Raw genomic sequence first — 24,416 nt, forward strand, 5'->3', positions numbered from 1 at the left:
AAGGTACGGTTGGCTTTCTGGCTGCAAGTGCACACTGCTATCTCATGTTGAGCTTCTCACCCACCACCACCCTGAGGTCCTTCTCCTCAGGGCTGCCCTCAATTCATCCTCCTCCCAGGCTGTACTTGTGCTTGGGATTGCCCCGGCCCAGGTGCAGGACCTTGGGCTTGGCATTGCTGAACTTCATGAGGTTCGCATGGGCCCATCTCTCAAGGTCCCCTCTGGATGGCATCCCTGCCCTCCAGCATGTCGATTGCACCACACATCTTGGTGTCATCAGCAAACTTGCTGAGGATGCTCTCAATCTCACTGTCCATGTCACCTCACTTCAACAGGTACCAAAGCAACTTTACTGCCTCTTTCAGTATCACCAACCAAAAGCTTTTACTTCCAGATTATATCAGTCAGTTTTGAATCTGAAAAAGAAACAGGTTACATGGGTAGTTAAGCAGGTGTATAAGGTTACCAAGTAATGCAAAAACCAAGCACGATTTGTGACCCTACAAATATACGGTAGAATTCTTCAGCATGAGTATAGAACAACACAGGATTTACACCTTGGTTCACTTTTCCACATTGCTCAGCTGCTTCTGAGAATGACAGTTTAATAAATGCAGTGTTGTCTGAGAAAACTGAAGTGCCTGTCATCTCCAGAAAGGTAGTTTGGGTTATTTTGTGTATTCCCTCCACCCACGCAAAAAAGGTTGCAAAGAGACTTTTTTTTTCCCTGAATTTGCACCGAATTTTCCCTGAATTGGCACTACAATCACAACTACTTGAGAAGTACAAACCTAAAAGCAAAGACTAAACTTGAATTCTATGGTTAATAAAGCTACAGACTGAGCACTTAATGAGCAGCTAATAAGGATTTGTCTCCCAGCTTCTACAAAAAAAAAAAATCTCATAACAAGGATGGCTCATACGACACCAAATCTACCCAGTAATTGCTGTAGTTTGTTTTACGTAACACTTGTGAGGGAGCAGAGAAGTGTTAATAACAGGGTGGAGAGAGAAAAATGGAAAGACCAACTGCTGATTCTGAGCAACTGAAATCATATACCAGAAGCCAGTAGAAATCTTAGTCAAAATACTTCAATCACCTCACAGGCCACAGAGAGCTTATTTTAAGTTAACAAATGTAAAGAATACAGTAAGCTATTCAAGAGGAGATTATACATCTACTGTATATCAATGAAATAAATCAAAATCTAAAATGATTAAAATGTGCAATAGGAAAGTACTTTTAAAACAACACTTAAAAATAAAACAAGGCATCAAGTTATGAACTGTGCTTCATGAATTGAGAGTCAATACCTGAACAGTCGTAGTCATTTTCTTTATTTTCCACTTGGATGAATAAAATGGATGCTGCAGCATGCTTTGCTGTGTCTATATGTGGATGACCAAAGTCCAAGAAAGTATGGTTTATGCAACACAATTAATACGAGCAATGCCTCAGTGCCCAGTTCTGAAAGAGCATCCTTCCATCCAATAAACTCACAAATTGTTCAAAATAATGAAAAGGATACCTTAAAGACTAGTCTGAAATTGCACAAATAAAGCTGAGAGTCTGTAATAGCCTAGTTCCTATGTGCTAAATGAAATCCAACCCCACTGAATTAGCAACAAAACTCCACCTGCTTTTTGCTTCTGAAATCCCACTCTACAGGACGGAAAACGAGTTCCATGCTAGCATGGATTTCTAAAAAACAATGTAGTGTGGATAACCAATTACTGGTTCAGTTTTGCTGAATGTTTATTAACAACACTTTTTGCTTCCTCTTCACAAGAGAAGTTACTGTGCATTCTTCTGGTATTTGTAATGCATTCTTAATTTCTCCCTCCATCTCTCCCCAGCATATTTTACAATGACTGAGAAGGGAATGCTTTGGACCTACACAGCCTTGAACCAAAAGCAATTATCACAAAGTAACAAGCATGCCTAACTGCTTGATCCATCAAAATGCATACAAGAATGTCAGGCTAAAAACCATTCATCCCACAAAGAGAGAAACCTACAGATGTCAACTAAATGCTAATACAACCTTCTGCTTCAGAAATCAACCGCTTCCATGTCTGACTACATATACTCAGCAGCAGTTTTCAGAGAGAAAGTACTGCTGCGTGGCACACATACTACTGAATTCCCTTCCCTAACAATCATCTGGCTCCAAGTAAGGGAGAGCTACCAACTCACCCTGATCCCCTACCCCACAATAGGCATTACTTGTCTGTACCATGCATTTCTTCCTCCAGGGACTACCTCAAAGGGAGCACTAGTAGGTACACAGGCATATCTAAACTATACTGTGAGTCATGCTGCCAAGAAACCAAAACCAGTTTTAGAACCAGTAAAGCCACCACAAGCTATAATATTTCCAGAACAGAACACAAGCAAATACCATGGCACAGCCCTTCGCCAATACCAGCTGGTCCTCACACTTCTTTTTGCCCAGACCAACACAAAGGAGCTTTGTGTTCTCACAAGATGGTATGCAAGATTTGTTCAGAACACTGCCCACCTTCACACTGTAAAAACAGACAAAAAATAGGTTCAGCTCTCCTTCTGGCTTCCCTTTGCCTTTTGCAAAGCTAATACAGTTCCTGATTTTCCATCAGTGCTGCTGTTACTGCAATGCCTATATATTGTCGACTCACACCACTCTCTCCCCCCTAACAAAGGTTGTCTTTGCTACAAACAAAGATTGCAAATTGCAATCCAAATTGCAGCACAGCCCTCAGTTTTCACCTTTGGATATAGCCACTACCAAAAGCAATTAGTGCTTGTACAAACAAGAACATTTTCAAAACAGATGGAAGACAAGAAAAACGACTTTGGCATCTCCTGAACAGAGTTTAAATCAAGAACAGGGTGAAATCCACGCAATAAACAGGGATGAGGAATAGTATTGGAAGATTTTCACAAGTCAAAAATATACTTCTAAAATTAGAAGACATCATTAAATCAATGCTCAGTTTTCACTAAGTCAATTTCTAAAGCAAACAGCATTGTTATAACTTCTAGTTAGTAACAGAAGTCTGTCTGGTGTTGCTTTTCTTCTTCCTAATACTATATAATTACAAGAATGAAAGAAGACACTAGGAACAGTGTTTGACCATTTCCCTTTCCTTACCAAAAAAAAAAAAAAAAAAAAAACAAGAACTGCGAGTAAAGATCACATTTTATTTCCTAGAACCAGAACATTATTCCAGTATCTCTTCACTCCTGAAGTGTTGACTCAAAAGCTCAGGAACATGCAGGAAACAGGCTAATCAAGACACTTTTTATTTACAGAGTCATAGAATGTTTTGGGTTAGAAGGGACCTTAAAGATCATCTAATGCCTTCTACACATCATTGTATACAACTAGGACCTTCTATTAGCCATCACATCTTAAGGCTGAAGAAATCCAATCCCTCAAAGTGTGTCTCCTCATACACTGCGTGCTCCAGCTCCCTAAATATCTTGGTGACCCTTCACTGGATACACAGCGCTATCCTGGGGAGCCCAAAACTGGGCCCAAACTGGAGTACTGCACACAGCACTCCAAACGCTGTCTCAAGCACCAAATGGAGCTGAACAATAACTTTTCTGGACCTGCTGTCTACACTCTTGCTAACAGGTCAGGACGCAGTTAGTCCTTTTTTGCTGCAAGGGCACACAGATGACTTATGTTCACCTTGTCTACCTCAATGCCAAACTCTTTCTCCACAAAGCTGCTTTCTAGTCACTCTGCCCACCCCCACCTTTACCACCAGCTAGGGTTACTCCAACCCTAGGATTTTGTATTTGCCTTTGCTGAATCTCATATGGCTTCTTTTAGCCTTTTCTTCCTCCAGCCTATCAAGGTCCATCTGAACAGCAGCACGAGCTTCAAGCCTATCAACCACTTCCTCCAGTTTGACAGTCTGAGAGCCTGCTGAAGGTACACTGCATCCTGTCTTCCATGCCCATTTAAGACATCAAATCAGATCAGTCCTGATGTGAAACCCTGAGACGTGATCTGCAACCCAAGCAGTCGTAGAGCAAACCCCTTCATACGCACTTGCTGCCAGAAGCATCACTACATTGAGCAGAAAGGCAGGTGCCTTCTTCACCACCTCATTCTCACATAGACCTACCATACTCGCAATACTTGCACTCGGCTCCAGCTTCATTACCAGTCTATGAAGGAGAACATTCAACAGATATAGTTGTAAAAATTTACTTTCACCAGAATTTGTAACCAATATTTTCATTCTGTTGAACAAAAACGCAATTTCCAGAGCTCCTTAAATATACATTTAAAAAGAAGTTACCTAATTTTACAAAAGAACTACACTGAATAATTTTTGCCTACCACTTCAGCAGGATTTTTTAAACATATTTATGCACACACAAACTAAATTAAGATGTTCAATAATGACCAGAAACTAGTAGTCAATCTCATATGCAATTAACAAGATTACGGAAGGTATTGCTGGCCCAGCTACTGCAGTTCCTATTGAATTTTCAGTTCTCAACTTCAGATTCCAAATGTAAAGTTATTTCTATTTCAAAGTTATAAACAGTTCATTTTTTTTAAAGTATAAAAAAATTTTTTACGAAGTTTCTTCCTTCACTTTTCCTATATTGTTTCCAGTAAAAATCCAAGAGCAGAAGACAGCTAGCCAAATATTAAAAAGCCTAAGAAAACAGAAGTAGTTTCTGGAACATGATGCACTAGAAAAATTAAGGTAAAGAGAAGCTAAGATAAAGCAAGTCACAAGTTCAAACTGATACCTCATTTGTAGTTTAAAAAATAGCTGCCACAAATAAGGATTTCTGGACCAGCACTCCACTTGTCTGTGAGAAGAGCATACCTACTTCAGAGCTGCACTACTAATTAAAGAATCACACTGTTTCCCTAAAATAGTTCACCATTTGAATAATTCAGGTTCCAGTTTCTACTTAGACAAATACAGAAAGATAACCACAAAAAAGAAAAAGATGTAACCGTTCAAGGATGCCATGAGTTGATCAGAAGAAATAGGCATTTTGCAAAACCAGAAATAAAACACTTCTGGCAAAACGTCAAGAAAGACAACTTTGCAGTTTTTCAGTAAAAGCAGGCAGCAAGTTTAAATGCAAGACAAAAAAAAATTGAATTAATAAAATTTACATTTATATTTCAATTTTAACTAGTTATAAGCTATACAAAGGTACTCAGGTAATAATTCGCCATTAAAACAAGAATGTCTGTTTTCAGCTTCACACAGCTTTTCATTCGACACTTTTTGCGTTAAGGAGATGAAACGTGGCCAGTGCAACCACAAGTTTGGTTGTTTTTTTGTTTTGCTTTGTTTTTCAGTTTTAGGCTGGCGTGAAAACGCTTCCTCTTGTCTCATTTCAAGATATTCAAAGGAAAAAGAGAAATAACTCAACGACTCTTCCAACTCTACAGGATTCAGTCCTGTAACATTCTACCTCCATTATACCGACTGTTCGTACAGAAACAAAGATCATTCACATAGAATGGTTCAACTCTGCTCCAGCAGCAAACACAAATAATGCTAAATATCTAAAGACATTTGACAACAGCTTGACACTTCCCAAATTCACCCACAAATCCTGAATTATGCAACTTTTCTGATATTCTTACCTGTAATTTTGTATCCATATGCAGCTAGCTGTCCAGCCATATATTCACCATCTGAATTATTGTGAGAACATCCCCATGTACGTATCCAGATTTTCTGAACACCGGGAATAATGCTGTTAAGTAGAAATGAATCGAAAAGGCAAGTTAAAAGACAAACAAGATTCCCCTTTAAGCCCACTGAACAGGCTCAACTGTAATTCTCCAGAAACATAGTAAGCAATATCAGCTCCAGAACGACTGCATAAGGACATCGTGATTACGCAACTTTCATGTAGTAGAGTATCGTGTCTGGCTGGGATGGAGTTAGCTTTCTTCGTGGCCACCCATATGGTGCTGTGCTTTGGACTGGCGACTAGAACGGTGATGATAACACACCCGTGTTTTAGCTACTGCTGAACAGTGCTTGCACAAAGCCAAAGCCTTCTTTTCACACTGCGCATTCCCTGCAAGTAGGCTGGGGTTATTCCATACCATGTGACACCACTATCAACAATAAGAACTGGGAATTTGATCTTTCCAAAATAGCCCCTGTTCTGAGACTGGCTGGGCACTGGTCTGCTGCAGGAGGTGGCGATTCCACACCCTTCCTTCAATTATTAAACTAGCTTCATCTCAAACCCCAAGTTTGCTAGATTTTGCTGATTCTCTCCCACAGCACACTGGGGAAGGATGAGGAAGCATCTGGGTGGGTATTTAGCTGTGGGCCAGGACCAGCTCACAAGAGTACCAGGTAACATTTTCAGTGCTTCTTTACATTTGAGCTTGAATAAATAGTATATCTCAGGGCGCAAAGCTCTTTTTAAGCAAGACAAGCATTTTTGCTGAACACACTTAAGTTTTGAATGCACTACAGTCTCAATATTGTTTTGATACCAAGAGTCTTCAGTCCTTCCACAATTACCACACACCCCACCCCCAGCTTCCCAGAGAAACACCTAGACTTCTAAAGGGAAAAATGAGTTAAATCCTGGGACAAGCAATTTTTTAAGCAGAAAGTTAAAAACAAAAAAGTAAAGACATCTGAAAAAAATACACATACAAAATTATCTAACAATCTTAAAACAGCAGTGGAATTTGTAGACACATTAGAGTTATATTCTTGCCTGTCTCACTGAAATAATAGTGAAAGCTCTTTAATAATTTATGGCTGTCTTCTTCAGAACAGAAAAAACACAGGTTAGGACTCTTTAAGCCAGCTCTAGAGCCATTCCGAGCAACAGTTCTTGGTGCCAATTCAATGACCACAGTAATTTTGATTTGTTTTCGGGTTTTGATTTTTTTTTTTATTTTTTTAAGAAAGTAACATGCAGGAAAGGTTTTCTTGTGTTGTAACAGTTTGTGTGACAGGTTGCCTTCGTTACCTCCATTTGCATTTTACAATTTCCACACTGGATCAGATAAAGAAAGATATAAAGATAAAACACCATTTGCAACAGGGACTTGAACATCTCGCTGTTTTAAACGTACGTCTTCTTATATAAGTGAGTTCTCAAGCAGGCTCCTTCATTGCATGTCCTACGTAAGTTTTCGACTATTCTGGATAACACTTTTACCCAACACAAATAAGAATCATGGGAAATTTCACACACAGAGCACATGGTTAGATTGTTTGCCACTAACACAGGTTTCCAAGCAAACTGTAATCCCATATTACATAATTCCAAACAGGAATTCCATATTCCACAAAAGCCACCTAAAAGGCAGAAGGACAGAAAAAGCATTCAAAGATTTCTATGGTTTGGTGTTGTTTTGTTGTTGTTTTGGTTTTTGTTTTAATTTAACACAGCCCCACTTTTAATATGCCCTTCCCCTTGAAAAATTGCGAATTCAAGGATTACAAATGCATCAGCTGTAAAGAACAACTATCTTCTCGCAGCAATGGCCAATACGTTTGGGTACATCTCCGTTGCAGTTAGTAGCTAATAAACTTAATCTTATTCTGACCTATTAAGCATCAGTTTCTCATCACCCTCACAATCTTGTTTATATTTCCTATTCCAGATGTCAAAAGACTACTCCAGGACTGCATTCTGAAGAGCTCAGCTTCTACTGAAGTAATTAAAAAGAAGCAATTTTTCAGAAATGCTTAAGCAACAAGAACTGTTTTTTCTAGTCCAATTACTTCATTAATCGATATCTCAATCATAAGTGATCTCTACAAAGAGTTGTCTAGGAGAAACTTGCTTAGGGGATTATTATTCATTATCATTACATTTTATATACACTATTCATTTTTATACTGTATTCAGATTTTATATTATAAGATAATGGGAACTTCCACCTTATTTTTAGAATTTGACAGTGCACATGAGATATGAAGAAGGAAGAAAGAAAGGGTTTTCCCTGTTACCCCAGGAAGAATTTACCTGTCACTTGGGGGATCATCATCTATCTGAGTACTTTGTTGTGAGCTGCGTTTTCGAACTTTTGGAAAAACATTCTTTCTTACAAACTGCCGATCATGGGGTTTCAGATCTTGTGCTGACACAATATCTTCAATATCTTCAAGCACTGAATCACAGGCAGCAGGCATCTTTGAGAAGCATTAGAGAAGAATGGTATTAGCAAGCACTTGAGCACAAAGTCAGGTTCTAACACCTACTGCATATGTCCTCACAAAGAGAAGTCAGATATACATACACCTGCAATATAGCATACATGAGGGACCTTCAGCACACTGACAATTACCCCAAGATATTTCCTGATACTGTCTTCTCCTGAGATCCCTCTGACAGGCAGAGAGAGAGACACAGAAGATACAGGGTTTTTGTTTGTTTGTTTTTTGAGTAACCTGTACCTTACCTTCTATTTCAAAAAGCCTGCAGCTCCTTTGATATCACATATCCAAGATACAAGTGTTCTTAATCATGTCAGGCATCATAATGAAATAAAGAGTTCACGTTATGTGATACATATAATTCCGCTCACATAACACGAGAAGAATTGTGGAGACAGCATTCAAATGCCTGCACAGGAGCCTGTTGTGGACCTTTTATGTGTGTGCTGAAAATAGGTGCACAGTAGTTCAACTTGTCTTCATAGTCTATTAGAATACAAAACAACTGAAAAATTCCTAGAATTCCTGACCCCTCAGGCTTTTCATCTGAATTAATTCATTCAGCATGACAGCAAAATCAAAACTCCTGTCCTTAGGTACAAGATGTTAAACAAGCACACCCAGCTAATATAAAGTATTATCTGATTAGTACAATTTTAGTGATCTTTTAGCATATTAAGTTCTATTTTCCATAAGAAAGTAAACACTTCTGAATTTTTGCATGCTTCTCATCAGTAAAGGTATAACGTATGCACACATATATGAATATGTATATATACATATCTCCTAGTAAATCTCAAGATCCAGATCAGAAAAAGGTGATTTGCTAAAGTAGCCTACAAAAAAAGTTACTGCCTTAGTTACATACCTCACTTAATCCTCAACCAGAATTAAGTCTCATTTACCATTGCAAACCTGGTTTGGCATGTGTCTCAAGAAAAAACAGTTTACTACAGAGGTTGCACAAAGACACTTCACAAAGTTCACACAAAAAATACATCACTGTCCTAACAGAGTGTGAAGAATGAAACAAACAAGGCTCTAATTTCTTTAAAACAGATTTGGGGATCAGAAAAATCAGGCTACTGGTCAACAACATTCTTTCAGATTTTTCTCATGAATAATTTAAGAACGTAAGAAGTAAAACACCTGTACATTTTTCCAATACGAGTGTTTTTGTCAGTCTTGCAAAATATATTTCTAAGGAAAACTTCACACAACTTGAACCATTACACTTCTGTGTAACTGAAGCAGGAGCATAACGACATCACAAAGAGGATGCACCTGACATTAAGACATCTATTTATTCAGCATTCTTCAAGAAGAAAAATGCCAGGATCTTAAAAAAAGAAATGTAAAGGATAAAAAAGTTGTGAGAAGTCTTGCAATAAAGACTCTTGGAATAAGTATCTACTCTAAGAGTTTATCGGAATTCCCACTCAGAAGCACTGCAACAGTGCATACATTTACTGGCTTAATATTACTGAGTCAGCATTACCATTAAGCTACAGACATCTAGCTCAATCAGTGAGTTATTGTTTTGATCTACATAGGCTTTCCACGACAAAAGTTTAAACAACAAAAGCTAATGGAGGTGGGGCGAGTAATGCAGAAGCTTGAGTTTACATAAAACCTAACTTCAGAGATGAACTGGCTTCCAAATTTAGTCCTCTGTCTTCTCATCTAGGTGCACACTGACTACATCTCTGAGCACACATTTAATGACAGTAACATGTATTTGTAAAGAACATTGTATTTAATATAAGAAAGCTGAAGTTTTTTGCTTCAATGTCAAATACTAAATTGAACGCAAACAGGATTTGACCTTACTAGAGGTCATATCACTACCTTGTCCTGCAAAGCGTGCACATATATAAAACACGATTTTATCCACCAAACTAAGCATACTTTAAACAGCTATACAGAAACACAGACACCAGATAAAGATGTCAGTTAAATGCTTTTTAAATGATCTTACAAGAACTGAGAAAGGGATGACAGGTAGTTTTTTGGTTTCTCAGAAAGTAGCAGGACTAGAAAGAACCACTCCTACATCTTCACTACAAATCTGTTCTGGTGCAAGCAACAAGTGAGGGTAGATCTTCAGTTACCAGCAGGGCTTTATATGGAAATGCAAACACCAAAAGACAAAATGAGGCAAGTTTATACAGTACATAACAAACAGCATGGCTTAACTGTTCAGGTGCTGGCTCATCCCAACATATAAATGCTTCCTCCACGCAAACTCCTTTTGTGTGCCTACACCTGCTCTAGCTCACAAAGCTCCACATCGCTCACACTGCAGAGGAAAAAAAAAGGTGACATCCCTTACACTGCTTTATACCGCTAACAGAACATAGGAATATGTAATCAACTCAACACAGGGAAGGAAAAAAAATGTTTTGGTTTGGGGCCCCCCAGTCTCTTCTAGGAACATTTCTGATATAACACAACAGCTTGCAAAACAAATAAGCTTAATTTATTTCCATGGCCCAGAAAAGTAAGAACACAGCCAAACTAAAATTCATACCTTTTTAAGCACAACTGAAATCCCTTTGGACAATAAACCTGGAGAAGGAAAAAAAAAATATGGCATGAACTACCAGAACTATCAGACACAAGTGGAAGTTACTGCCCATTAAGTACTCATCCTCCCATTGCACAAATCTGTTTTCTACTTTGACAATCTTAAAGCCTCCAGAGGATAAGATGGGGTACACCTGCTGACTGGCTGACAAGCTGCAACAGTTGCCAAATTTTCCCCATTCTTCCCCCAGACTGTAATCTTCTCGTCCTTGTTTTATAGAATCATATTTTTGTGAGAGTCTGATGTGTCCTTTCAGACTTCTCCTCCTCCTCCTCCAGATTTTTTAAATCTTCAAACAGGAGTTTAGAATTTGGATCAAAAGAAGGGAAAGGGAGAGACTGACAAGGAGAACGCACTTTCATAAGCTTAATTTCCTTCAAGAATTTGATTAACAGTAAAGTTTAGCTAAAGGCATTCACAACTTTTTATTATTATGGACTTCCAGAGGGCAGACTTGGAATTGTTTGGGACACTGGTAGGGAGGGTCCCTTGGGAGTCAGTCCTCAAGGGCAGAGGGGTCCAGGAAGGCTGGATGCTCCACGAGTAGGAAGTCTTCAAGGAGCAGGAGCAGGCTGCCCCCGCGTGCTGTAAGATGAGCCAGCGGGGAAGAAGACTGGCATGGCCGAACAGGGAACTTTTGCTGTGTATTCGGGAGAAAAAGAAAGTTTATGTCCTGCAAAAGAAGGGGCAGGCAATTTGGGGAGAGTACAAGGAAGCTGCCAGCATATGCAGAGAAAAAATCAGGATGGCCAAAGCCCAAGGATAACAAAAAATGTTCTTATAAATATATTAACGGCAAGAGGAGGGCCAAGAAGAATCTCCATTCTTTACTGGACACAGGGGGGAACATGACTACTGAAGATAAGGAAAAGGCTGAGGTTCTTAATGCCTTCTTTACATCTGTCTTCACTAGCCAGTCCAATTATCCTTGGGGTACTCAGCCTCCAGACCTGGAAGTCTGGGACAAGGAGCAGAACCCCCCCACAGTTCAGGTAGAAACAGTTACAGAGACCTGCTGCTCCACCTGGACTGTCGCAAGTCCATGGGGCCAGATGGGATCCACCTGAGGGTGCTGAGGGAGCTGGCGGATGCGACTGCTGGGCCGCTTCCCATCATCTATCAGTGGTCTTGGTCATCCAGAGAGATCCCGGATGACTGGAGACTTGCTAATGTGACGCCCATCTATAAGAAGGGTCGTAAGGAGGACCTGGAGAACTTCAGGCCTGTCAGCCTGACCTTGGTGCCAGGAAAGGTGATGGAACAGGTCATCTTGAATGCAATCACGGGCCCAGAGGGTGGCAGTGAACAGACTGAAATCCAGCTGGTGACCGGTCACCAGTGGTGTTCCCCAAGGGTCGGTGTTGGGGCCCATCCTCTTTTAATATCTTTATTGATGATTTGGGTGAGGGAATTGAGTGCACACTCAGTAAGTTTGCAGACGACACCAAGCTGGGGGTAAGTGTCGATGTGCCGGACGGTAGGAAGGCCCTGCAGAGGGACCTGGACAGGTTGGGTCGATGAGCAGAGGCCAACGGGATGAGGTTGAACATGGCTGAGTGCCGGGTCCCGCACTTTGGCCACAACAACCCCACGCAGCGCTACAGGCGTGGGGGCAGAGCGGCTGGAGAGCTGCGCAGAGGAAAAGGCTCTGGGGGTGCTGACTGACGGTGGCCTGAACCGAGCCGGCAGCGCGCCAGGCGGCCAGGGAGACCAGCGGCACCCCGGCCTGCGCCAGGAACCGCGCCGACCTCCCCCTCCCCAGGGGCTCCCGGCGCCCGCCAACGGCCGCCAACGGCCGCCAACCGCCCGCCGCGCGCCGCTCACCTCAGCCAGGCCCCGCCATCACGGCCCGGCCGCCCCGCCCACACCGCCCCGCCGCGCGCCGGGCTGGGCGGGGCGGCGACGGCGGCCGGCGGCGGACAAAAGAGTGCGGCGGGGCGCGGCCGCCCTAAAGGCCGCGGGCCTCCATCGCCCCTCAAAGCCCAGCGCTGTTTGGGCACGTGTTGTATTTTCACTGCGCCTCAACGTCCAGCGCTCCTTGGACTTTTCCATTTGAATCAGTTCGGAAGGCGTTGGTTAACGTGCTTGACTCTGCATGGCTGAGGTTCCTCACGCTGTTTTTCCCCAGTCTAGCTCTAGGAGCAACCTTTCCCATCAGTATTTTGGAATACACACATCAGCGTGTGTCCACGCTTACCACTAAATGTAGGACTCCAAGCAGCCGGATTAAGTTTGAGATTAAGTTTCCTTGCAGATCTAAGTATTACAATGCCATTGCTCTGTTTTTAATGTGCACAGTTAGCCTAAAAAGTTTATTTATATGGCACCTTTATTTTTTGGGGTGGCCTGCTTTGGATTATAAAGCCCGCCATCCTTGTAATCGTGTGAAACACTAAGCTGCTCTCTTTACAACAAGCCCCTGGACTCATTATTTCACTGCAGATAGCAGCCTATAGTCTCCCTCAAACTGAGGGGAAGGGAACAAAAGCCCCAAGCGTATTCCATAATAGGCCCATTGGTCTGCTAGTAGATAAAATTTGGCAACTTCTTGCTATGAATGTCACTCCCTCCCCCCCCCCCCCCTTTTTTTTTCTTAAAAATGGTGTTTAGTTCATGTCACTCTTTCCTGGCAACATTCACAGGCAAGCAAACAACAACAACAAAGATAACAATAACAACAAAGTAATGGGAGACATTTGAAAAGGAAAACTGCGACAGAAAGAAAGAAGCACTTAACTAGAATCAATGTTTAAGAACAAATCATTATAGGCAGGACTAAAGCACTCTTAATATCACCTGGCCTTATGATAAAGTCATGGTTACAGTTTAACATACACTTGCCTTCATGATTGATCTTTGTTTAAACACGCATGTAATTTTCAGACATACCGTCCGTGAGACACGAAGTGATGTGTAACTCATCATTTTTGCAGCATTTTTAGCCCAGAAGATAATTATCTTAAAATCAGTAGATGTGTTAATCTATTTTAGACATCCTCCTTCACAGTAGGGTGTAAGTAGTCCTTGGTATGTCAGTACGTAGCAATATATGTATTACCAATCCTTGTATTTTAACTGCTTTCCTAGTGGGTAAGGGATTCTCTTCCCTTTCTGGTTTCCTGTGTTTATTTTTTTTTTTAGTTATTTCATTTGCAGTCCTTGAATTAAATTTGTCTATTCTGGGATCACTGCCCTACCCCACAGTTATCTTGACTAGCCAAGTGTTAGTTAGCCCTGTGGTTAAACAAAACTGGGCAGACATCAGCGCTGTTTTGTGGTTGACTAAAAGAGCAGAGCATAGATAGCCTGCAAGACCTATCCAAAATCTCCAGATGGCCAAGATTCGCAGAACGGTATTTATTAAGGGGAGGCAGTGAGCTCCCAGAGCAGCTCCCAGGCAGGAATAACAGCAGCTCTCTGCGAGTCCCATACCTAGTGACAGAAATAGGCCGTGCTGATCAGTTTCAGCATGATCCAGCAGAGCCCTTACTTTGTCCCACTGCCAAGAATTCGTAATATCACGCAGCCCTTGTGCCAGCACAGTCCTATTCAGTCCTAGGATGTAGCCACAACATGGAAACCACCCTGTAAGTGCTTTTGAAGCTCGCAAGTCTAAATTGCTTTTGTAGCATATTCATCAAAAGAAATCAAGCTGCACAGAGGCTGCTGGTAGTGCCCCAGCAGGTGGCAAGGGAAGCAGACGAGTGTGGTAAGAAAGCTTAGCTATGCCCATAGGGGAAAGTTGCTTTTTAAGAGACAGCAGCTGGAAGTCCCAACACTGACCTTGAGAAGACTGGCAATATAGTTTCAGCCCCTGAGTTCCCCAAAAAGAGCTTTAGGAGATGTCCCTTCCCAGACGGCCTGCGGAGCTTACTTCTTGTTCCCCAGGGGTGACGGACTCAGACTACAGCCTCAGCCTGGCTTACCATCTAAAGTCATTCTGGGTTTTGCAGAAATAGGTACACGTTTTGGAAATACAAAAACTGATAGGAAAATAAAACATAAAACTCAGGTTTAGCTCAGGGTTAGAAGAAGATACACCCTTAGTTGTTCTAGAGTATCTCAACTAATGGCCTTCTGGAAGGGAAGCATCCAGGGAAGTGAGAGCCCAAAGCTTTTTGATAACCTTTTTCTCTGATCGCTAAGATGCAGCTCTGGGTGGGGGAGTAAGCAGGAAATCATGCAGGAAAGAAATGGTGAATCCTAAAGTTAGATACAATAAATTAGATTTCTTCCTCCATTCCTTCAGTTTAGGAGAATCTATCTACTCTTGTGTCAGCAACACTCAGCCTTGACAGCTACTCCATTTTTTTTTTCTGTTAGACATAGCACTTTCTCCATGACAAATTTTAGAAAGAAAAAGGTTTAAAGAAACTTCTGGTCTTCACAAAGGCAAAGCATTCTACTAATCTTTGCTTAGATGTCGAGTAATATGCAGGCAGATCATGCTTTGCCAAGAAACACACAATAGGAAGATGAATTCTACTTGTTTTTGTTCATATCCCTCTACTGACAGGTAAAGGTTTCTAAGTTGATTAATCTTGAGAAATATTGACTCCAAGAACACCAACGGCAATGCACATTGACAAGATCAGAAGAAAAAAAGGTTATTAGGCTTTCTATAAACAACTAAATTTGGTGCTTCTAAACACATAGTAAAGTCTCAAACTACAAAAAGCACCTTACTAACTTTCATACTTTTTCTACAACAAAAACATCTATGCCTGCATCAAGACAACAGCATAATTTACTTGTTCAAGTGTAAGTCAAAAAGAATAGAAAGCGTTAAAGTCTGTCATTTGCAAGGGGGGCAGTTCTCTCTAGGGGTTCAAGGGAAAGACCCTTCTCCTTTTTCCTTTTCCTTTTTTTTTTTTTTTTTGAAGTGACCTCCCCAGGCGTGAACTCCTCTGTGTGAAGGAATGTATAGCTGCCCATCAGTCAGTCCAGTTCTGACAGATTTCTCAGAATCCTTTTTCCATCTGCTGGCAGCTAAGAAATGCAGCATATGTAGGCCACAACAGTGCCTACCTGAAACTAATATTTGTATGCTGAGTAATGTTGAAGCACGCTGTGCTAGCTCAGAGGAGCAGAAGGGAGTATTTTAACTGTTTGTTTACCTGCAGCTCAACACATCTTAAACTATGTAGAAAGCAGAAGCAAGAGGAGAGAGAAAAGAAAAACAGCAATCAGAAGCAGATTCTAGGGGCAAATTAAAAAGTGCTTATGGCAGCTGTAGATCAGAGAAACAGAATGGGTCAGGGAGCTATGACAGGAAGGACAAAAACAAGACATTTATTGTCATCACTGCTATAAACAGCTGAGAAAGCAGTCCTCTAACCCTCTTATTATTTATTGGGAATACAGAATAACTGAGGATCTTCTCTGTAGTCTTCCCTTCAGTATTACTATGTGCAGAAGTTAGAGTACAGACAAGGGTATAGAGTGATAAAGTTGTTGCTTTCTCCTTGTGTGCAGGAAAGATGAAAAAACACACTTGACTTGCTCAGAAGTATAACACTTAATCAAGCAAACCACGTTACTGTGATTTTTATGATCCTGATCGTTTTTCTTTTTTTTCCCCTCTCAGAATTTATTGGCCATGCATCACCAAGACCAGAAAGGGAGAACAAGTTCGTGAATATGCACCTGGTGCAGTACTCTTGGAGATGACTCAGAAGTAAGCAGAACTCTTTTGTTAAAGCTACTAATAAGAGACACTTCTGGACAACTATCTGGAGGAAAGCTAACATTCTCAACAATTTCTGTCATGTTACTTAATTTAGAAAAATTAAGTTTCTATGAAATTTCCAAGAAGTCTGTTCATAATTTATTGGGAGGGGGAGGGAAATCAATAAAAATAAACCTATGCTACTTCAACTTCTGGATCTCCTACTGGTTTTCTTTACACATATCCTTTTTTGTTCTTGTTTCAGTATGGCTTAATAACCACAGAACTCATTGTTAGCATAATTTCAAAAAAAAAAAAAAAGGATTTGAAACATAGCTGGTGTCAAATGTGTGAGCAGCACTAATAATAAAAATATTAACAACCAGGTTCCAAGAAAAAGCATGATAGGCACCAAGAATAAGAATAATTTTAAAAAGCAGTATACAATTCTAAACTCTTTAAAAAATCCTTTTTATTGATTCATTACCATACAAAATTTATTCAAATTACATCCATTTGAAGTGGTAAGATCACAGCTAGAGAACAGGTCATCCTTTAATAAATCTATTTACAAAACTCACCATAAAAGCTTTTTTTGTTCCTTTTTTTTTTTTTTACAGTATGTTACAGTTTTTTTAAACTAGCATACAATGCAAAGCTAAATTAGATTAGTATTTTGCCCACACACATTGGGACAAGTGTTTAATTTGTACAAAAAAAAAGATGGTCTGCATTAGTCTTCATTTTCTTTTCCCCCTCAAAAGTGCCCCTTTGTCTCACAAATCTTCATGCTCACACAACTTTTACTTTCCTCTTCCACAAGACGAAAACTTTAAATACTACAATTTTATTTACAGATCCACATCTAAAAAAAACTCTTAAAAAATTACAAACCAGCTAGAAAATATTCTGGCAGTGTTTACAAATTAATTCTATTATACAAAACTGCTAGATAACTGAAGTGTGAGTTGAAACATATATCAACTTAAATACAACTGCTGAATGATCTATGCACACATTTGTACATATAAACACACACTTAACACTGTTTAACAGTTCTTTATGTGTTGCTCTTTATACATTTGTTATATTCCAAAACTCACACAGTCATACAGTTTTCTTATTAGTACTGTGACTTCTTTCCTTTTCATGTGTGAGCTTTCATAGCAGCAACTCAAATGGTACCAGAAAACCTGCATACATAATATTCTACTACAGTACAAATAGTACTAATTTTCTGAATATGTCAGATAAGCACAACGGTAATGCAAACAAAGAGGATTATATGGGCATCATCTAATCAACATTACATTAACTTAGCCCAGAACATGGCAACATATTTTACACTCAAAAAAAAAAAATTTATTTAAGACTTCTTAGAATTCCTCTCACTTTCAAAAAAATAAATATTGGTATTATACTATACTACCAAAGATCTTCAAAAAATAAATGCAATTCAGTTGATGTGGTACTTACAGTTATGTACTTTGGAAAAAAAAAATTAGTTCCATTTTGCTGGCGAAGAGAATTATAAAAAGCTGTAAGCAGAGGAAGCTAACCCACTGAGATAAATATGATATATTGAACAAACAAAGCTTGGCATAAGTGTTTTCCATAGAGGGAAAAACCCACAGTGCATCTCTAGTAGGCACTTAACACAAAGCCCCACTTAGTACCACAAAAATTTATGTACCAGTTCTAATGCACACTGGGGGCAGTAAAATTGAACTGTGCATCTTCGTTCTAGTTTAAAAAAACAACCAACAAAAACTACTTTCACACACACACACAAGCATTTTTAAAAATCTGTGATTACTACGAGAAGTGGCAGAACTTTATACTTTTCAATATTTGCAATATACACTACATTTACAGTGTATTTTTTATTAAAAGCTTTTAAGGACTTAAGTATTTGACCTCATAATGAGACATATACACTGCTCAAAATGAGCATTATGACAGCAATTTAAACATTCCCACAAGTAGCTGAAGAATCCCATTTCACACTTTTGCATTACTTCATATTTATGTTTACTGCAGGTACAATCCATGTTGTGATGCTCAAAAGACATGCATTCTCTGCAGAAGGCACGACCTGAAATACTATTATAAAATTGTTATTTATGACTAAGCCAGTTCATTGAGCCCTTCTCCACAAGCCCACTTGTCATGGTAAGCAGAGACTGGGGGAGTGTGAAAACAAAAACATTTACAGTCACCTGCTTGCCCTTGCTGACTCACAAGGCGCTGGAGCTTAGGGTCAAGAAGAAGACCTTGTAAAAGCCTTCAGTTGTTGTTTGTAGTATTTTAGGGAATATTAAATTAAAATATCAGAAGTGTTCAAGAGCCTAGTTTCTGTAATAATGCTATTTTATGGTAAGTTGGGGACAACTCTGAATGATGGTATGTGTTTTGATTCCATTAAAAACATGATTTAGACACAAGCATCTTTTAAGAGAATCAGCTGTATATAAATTCATCCACCAGTGAAGGAAGCTTCTCTAAATCATAAGCATCAAAGAGATCACTGATGCCTTCTTCATCCCCAAGGCTCAGCAAATAATCTTCCTGAAGCAGAGGAGGCAGCAAATTCACAAACGGTCCTTCAAAGTTTGAGGGAATTTGGTCCTCGGTCTGCTGTAGAAGGTTGGCTGGAGAAGCCAGTGGAGAGATTGTTGCCATATTTACTGAGCAGTCACCTTGTCCTGAGTTAGCAGAAGCCACTTCTGTAAGAGAGGGGAGAAGGGGTGGGGAGGGGGGGAAGATGATACGTTTAATCCTATTAGAACTGATAGACATGGATGACACAAAGTCTAAAGGGCCTTTCATAAAGCATCATTTAAACAAAAAAATGCCCTTCAGTTCAGATCATTTGTAGCCTGTTTTTGTGTGTTACAAAGGTCTTCTCAAAAATATTCATGGTGCTATCACCACTGACTTCTCTAGTAAAAATCTTCGTTTACAAGATCTGAACAACTACTGAATAAAATGAAGTGAAAGATGACAATTTTTTTCAGTGGAATTCATACACCTGAAGTACTTCAAAGTACAAACTTTCTAAGCAGCAGATGATATCAGCGACACTGTGCAGCTGTATATACCAATACACCAAGATTTCTGCCTGGTGTTGAGACAAATCTTTCTGCTACTGTCCTATTTGAAAATGTTGCAGGAACAAAATTGTTTTTCTTCAATATTGCATAAACTTTAGTTACATATGAGACTTATTTTAAATACCTGATGCAGAGGAAAACATTTGTTCCCCCAGTATGCACCAGAAAGACATAGTGGAAAATGCTTACCTTACCTTTTTACTTCTTAGAAAAATAAAGCCAAAAAATAAGAGCCGGATATCTAAAGTTCAATTTGAAATCTTGTACAAAAGCACAGAGGAAGGCTTTTAGTATTAGAAATAAATCATTTTACCTTTGGAAATAGTTTTTGAAATATTTCCGTTGTGGTCCTGACTATAGGTTTTCATTGGACTGAGGGCATCATTTTCCTCTGGGCACAGATAAACTTCAATAGGTCCTTGAGTACTAGATAAATGTATCAATGCACTCTGCTAACAAAACAAATGTCAGTAAGGTGTTATAATAATGAACTTGACAAAACATTGACAATTCACAGTAAGTTCTAAATGGGGTGTGAATATTTAAACATTTTTTTTTTTACTGACCAAAAAAAATTTTGAAAACCCCCATACATCTTCTGAAGATGACTTGGCTAATGCATCTTGTAAACTGGAAGAGAATGTAAAAGCTTTTCCTCCTGTTTGCAGCCCACAAATCTCAGAAGCCCACCATTTTATGTATTTCCTCACAACCAGAGAGAGGTAAAGGATTGAACTCCTGACATTTTCTAACAATCATAAGAACCTGGACTATTCTGATGGAACAGAACAACGGTATCCAAGACTTAGGTTTTATTGTTATTCATTAACAATAACATCGAATGTATTTGTGTAAATGTGCCAGAACCTTCCCACTCCCCCAAAAAACTTTCAGCACTGATTCACATTGAATTCAAAGTGCTTTAAGTTCACCTGTTTATCAGGGAAGTTTTTCCAAATAACAACAACAACAACAGCCATTTTCATCATCAAAGCTTATTTTATAAATAAGCCTGAGGTCCTTCTGCCCCCTCAAGGAAGTAACTCTAATTTGAAAAGTATTCCTGAATACCAGGAACTCTTAATCCATTTCAAAAAGTTAAGTTTTCTTAGCTTTCACACTGATGCAATAAAATGAGATGGCATACTACAGACAGATAAAAAAAATCTCTGAAGTTTTTCATAGTGTTCTGATGGAAAATCATAAATGGTTCTGGTTAAATATAAACCTACTACAGCTGTACTACATTAATAGAGTTAAAAAGCATGAATACAGACATTATATACCTCCTGGCAGACTTCTTCCAAACACATATTATTGTGCTCTTTCACAAAAAGTTCCTCACACTATTTGTGCTTTGGCAGTTATACAGCATTGCAGACAGCATTTACAGATATAGAGAACAAAAGAACAGGAGTACCCCCAGAACATGGAAAACAGCAAGGAGTACTTAGAGCAATGCTATAGGTAATTAGAAAAAAGAAGATGGGGAGAGCAGGAGTTGGAGACAGTACTGAAATATAACTGCAAATGAGAGAAAGAAATGACTTCTTACTGCCTGAAGCTGAACAATCACGAGTGAGTTGGGTATATAGGATAAGGGAGGTCTAGGCACTAGTTTTAACGATGGCATGCATCTCTCTCTCTCTACCTGTCTGATTTCACTGAATTAAAAATCAAAAAGTGTAATGCCTAGGGGAAAGAATCAGGGAAGAAAGCAATGATAATGGTGTGTGTGTGTGTATATACATGGATACTGATAAAAAAATATTCCTTCCTCACTGCAGCAAAATGATTTTTTCTTCCCAAACCTACACCTAGGATGAAAGTGGGGGAAAAACAGAAAAGGATGGAAACCATAACAGACCTATGCAAGTGAAGAATCTTGGTAAGAGAAGTCACACAGCATGAATATCTGCAGTCTGTGACTGCAGGTAGCTCTGGGCTCAGGGGAACCAGCTAGACATTAAAGACAAAAAAAATAAGGTAGAGGCATGAACACAGCATGGAGGATGTTGAGTTTTAGCTTTATCTCTGATTGCACTTTGAGTGAAGAAAATAAGGTACACTATATGCCTCTCTAAAGCTCTGGCTCATGCAAAGCATTTACTTTTGTCCAGCATACTTAGGTCTCCATTTTAACCAGGAATTGTAAAACAGCACACTTTTGACATCAAGAGCTAAAATTCCAGGCACAGATGAACCATGTAGTTCATAAACTAGGAGAGAAATGATATAAAACTACTCCCTGAGGGTATATTCAAAGAAAAATCACCTGAACCATTTTCTCCATAATTGTGAAATCAGGTAAAGGAAGTGAAAAGTGACTAATTTACCCTAGCCATCTACCTGAAATAAGGAAAAGAAACCAAATGAGGACAAAGGAACTTGAGCCAGGCATCTCACAGACAAGAGCTGGCAGTGAGAGACTGTGGTTTGAGCAACAAGGAGCAACAGAAGAAGGACAAAATGCACCCAGGCAGCTTCAGAAACAGACGTGATTGTAATAAAGAAGAAAAAGAAATCCCCATCCCTACACATTTCACAATAGCAAACAAAAAGTGTGCTAGCAAAATGTAAGAAGTTTAATGCAGATGTGTTAAAATCAGTTTCAATGAAGCAGAGATGATGACAGAAGAAGGAAGGGTTAGAACAGATTCTAGGAGTAAAATAAGTTTCTACAATAACTTTAATACTTCAAAAAAGAGAATCCTACATAACAACATGTCTCTTCTAATTAGGATATCAGTAATATGAGTCATCCAGATGTTTAAGTCTTTGAGTTATCCATGAACTTTTTGACTAAAACTACATAAAGCTAGAAAAATAAGAGCTGAATCTCTTAAGAGAAAGATTTTAGAGGCTTATGAACAGGGAATTTTCAACTGTCAAGGAAGAGCTCTTTTTTATATAAAGTATAAGAAAAGAGAATAATCCGTATATAGCACAGATTACCCTGAATGGAAAGCTGGAATTGAGAGAAAAGGAACAAATAATGGTTGCCTTGTGTAAAATGATTTTTTAAGATTCTCCTTCCTTTTTAAAAAAAATAAATATCTATCTAAAGCTTTTAAGACAGATGAATGTGGTACTGTATGCCAATATAATCCAGCCTGGGCATCAGTTTCCACAGTAAAACTCACAGCACGCTTGCTCCATGCATAGGAAAATGATAACCTGGCAGGATAAGTCAGGTTCTCCTTACCTCCACTGGGTCAGGCACTTCAAGTCTTGTTTCTGGAGGAGCTTTCACAACTATAACAGTTTGGTCTTTAAGGCCACTAATTTTTCGAATATCTTGGTATGTTACATAAGCTAATGTAATCACTGTTAAGGAATTTTCCAACCCAGGTTACAATATATTTAGACCACTAGAAAAGGCAAAATTCTGCAAATTATTTTTCCACTTTCTCACAGCTACATTACTCTTAGCCCAAAGTTTCCTATTCTTTACACTGGCTGCAATTGTAATCAAAGTGAGAACTTCCCTTTGATCTAACAGCTGGACCGAGTATTGAGAGACAAAAGGAGTTGTCTGTTCTGAGTGCTCTCTCTTTTCCTTCATATATGTACAAGTAAAGCTCAACAATCTGCAATTACTCATAGACTGCATGAAGAAAAATTTTTACAAGCAATCAAAACAGAATGAACTGGAAATCACAGAAAAGTGTAAAGGAATTAACAGATGCATGTTATAGATGCACATGTACAATATATTTTTGAAGTCATCAATATCAATTTTCACTTGAGGGTTTTTGGGTTTGTTTTCTTTTTTCCCCTTAGGTAAACATTTATCTAGGTAGCCCAACTATTTTAAAGAACTGTTTAAACAGCTACTTTAAACAACTTCACAGTGTAGAAAGTCGATTTCGAGTTCTGCATAAGCATGGAATGAACATGAATGTTTGGCTGTTCAGCATGGACTTGCTCAATTCAGTATGAGTGTTTTGGTGTGCTACTGCACAATGGTGCCTCAGTTACTGACCTGTGTAACTGAGTGCTTGGAACGGCAAACAGCCGGCATCATATGCAAGCGCTTCCAGCTCTTTATTTTTGTCATCTGAGAGTTATCTAACATAATGTTTGCCCTGTAGAAACAGGATCTCATTTATCATTACATTTTCTGGGGCATAAATGTGGAATATTTTGTTGAACGTGTACTGTTACTGCGCAGTACACCAACACAACCTGCCCAAGATCAACAACCCATACCTCTCACATCTAACTTGGACCAAATGCAAAGTATCAGGTCAGGAGGCAAAATGGCAGGTCAGCTTTCATGCAAATGGCTTTTACCATGACTTATACCACTCCTTCAGGAAGGTACAGCAAGGTTTGCAAATCCGAAGTACAAATTAGAGCAACAGTGTCTGACGCGATATGAACAAAGGAAAGGATTGCCTGTTTTTCAAATAAAACAACCTTTGATGCCATAGCCAAAAGCTCCCCAAGATAATGTTGGTCACATACCAAAACATTTAAGTTTGCAATCAGTTATTTTTTGACTGTTTTTAAAGAGAGACTAGAAAGTAAAAAGGCTGGGCACAACATAATCATGAGGAAGAAGAAAAATCTTCAAAAGCTGAAATGTTGCCTTCAGAGATTAAGCAAAGGAAGAGGCTTCTCAGCTCCTTGAGCATTCAGTGAGCCACCCAATGCGAGACTTCAGTGAGATAAGCTAAAGACAGTGCTGGGATACAATCAGATTGATCCCCAGGTTTAACACTTCAGCTTTACTTCCTTAATGATCTCTAGTATTATCAGTAAACTTGGAGTCACAAAAGGATTTTGGGACTATGCTCTCCTAAATCCAAGAGCATGAGGCCAACACCTCTACATGTGCCTGACCATGTAGCATACTGCGAACAGT

General features: G+C 39.4%; 2 protein-coding genes across 5 annotated transcripts in view; both read right to left on the reverse strand.

Annotated features, from left to right (window-relative positions):
• The window catches only part of CDKAL1 (CDK5 regulatory subunit associated protein 1 like 1), a 434,151-nt gene extending 421,482 nt beyond the window's left edge, over window positions 1-12,669 (reverse strand). Inside the window, exons 1-5 of one of the 2 annotated variants that reach the window (XM_066992067.1) lie at window positions 12,590-12,638; window positions 10,709-10,746; window positions 10,375-10,477; window positions 7,988-8,154; window positions 5,622-5,734 (exon numbers count right to left, since the gene is read on the reverse strand). In XM_066992067.1, the coding sequence (XP_066848168.1) occupies window positions 5,622-5,734; window positions 7,988-8,154 (280 nt within the window). In that variant the 5' untranslated portion in view covers window positions 10,375-10,477; window positions 10,709-10,746; window positions 12,590-12,638. Of the gene's footprint in view, window positions 1-5,621; window positions 5,735-7,987; window positions 8,155-10,374; window positions 10,478-10,708; window positions 10,747-12,589 lie in introns of both variants that reach the window. The other variant, XM_066992066.1, reaches the window with a different exon arrangement.
• A 4,217-nt stretch (window positions 12,670-16,886) lies between these two features.
• Window positions 16,887-24,416, reverse strand: part of E2F3 (E2F transcription factor 3) — a 44,228-nt gene continuing 36,698 nt past the window's right edge. For 2 of the 3 annotated variants that reach the window (XM_066992068.1, XM_066992070.1), the window contains exons 5-7: window positions 22,752-22,864; window positions 19,860-19,998; window positions 16,887-19,159 (exon numbers count right to left, since the gene is read on the reverse strand). In XM_066992068.1, the coding sequence (XP_066848169.1) occupies window positions 18,894-19,159; window positions 19,860-19,998; window positions 22,752-22,864 (518 nt within the window). In that variant the 3' untranslated portion in view covers window positions 16,887-18,893. The remainder of the gene's footprint in view (window positions 19,160-19,859; window positions 19,999-22,751; window positions 22,865-24,416) is intronic. The other variant, XM_066992069.1, reaches the window with a different exon arrangement.

The sequence above is a fragment of the Anser cygnoides genome, chromosome 2, assembly GCF_040182565.1.
Source record: "Anser cygnoides isolate HZ-2024a breed goose chromosome 2, Taihu_goose_T2T_genome, whole genome shotgun sequence".
Lineage (NCBI taxonomy): Eukaryota > Metazoa > Chordata > Aves > Anseriformes > Anatidae > Anser > Anser cygnoides.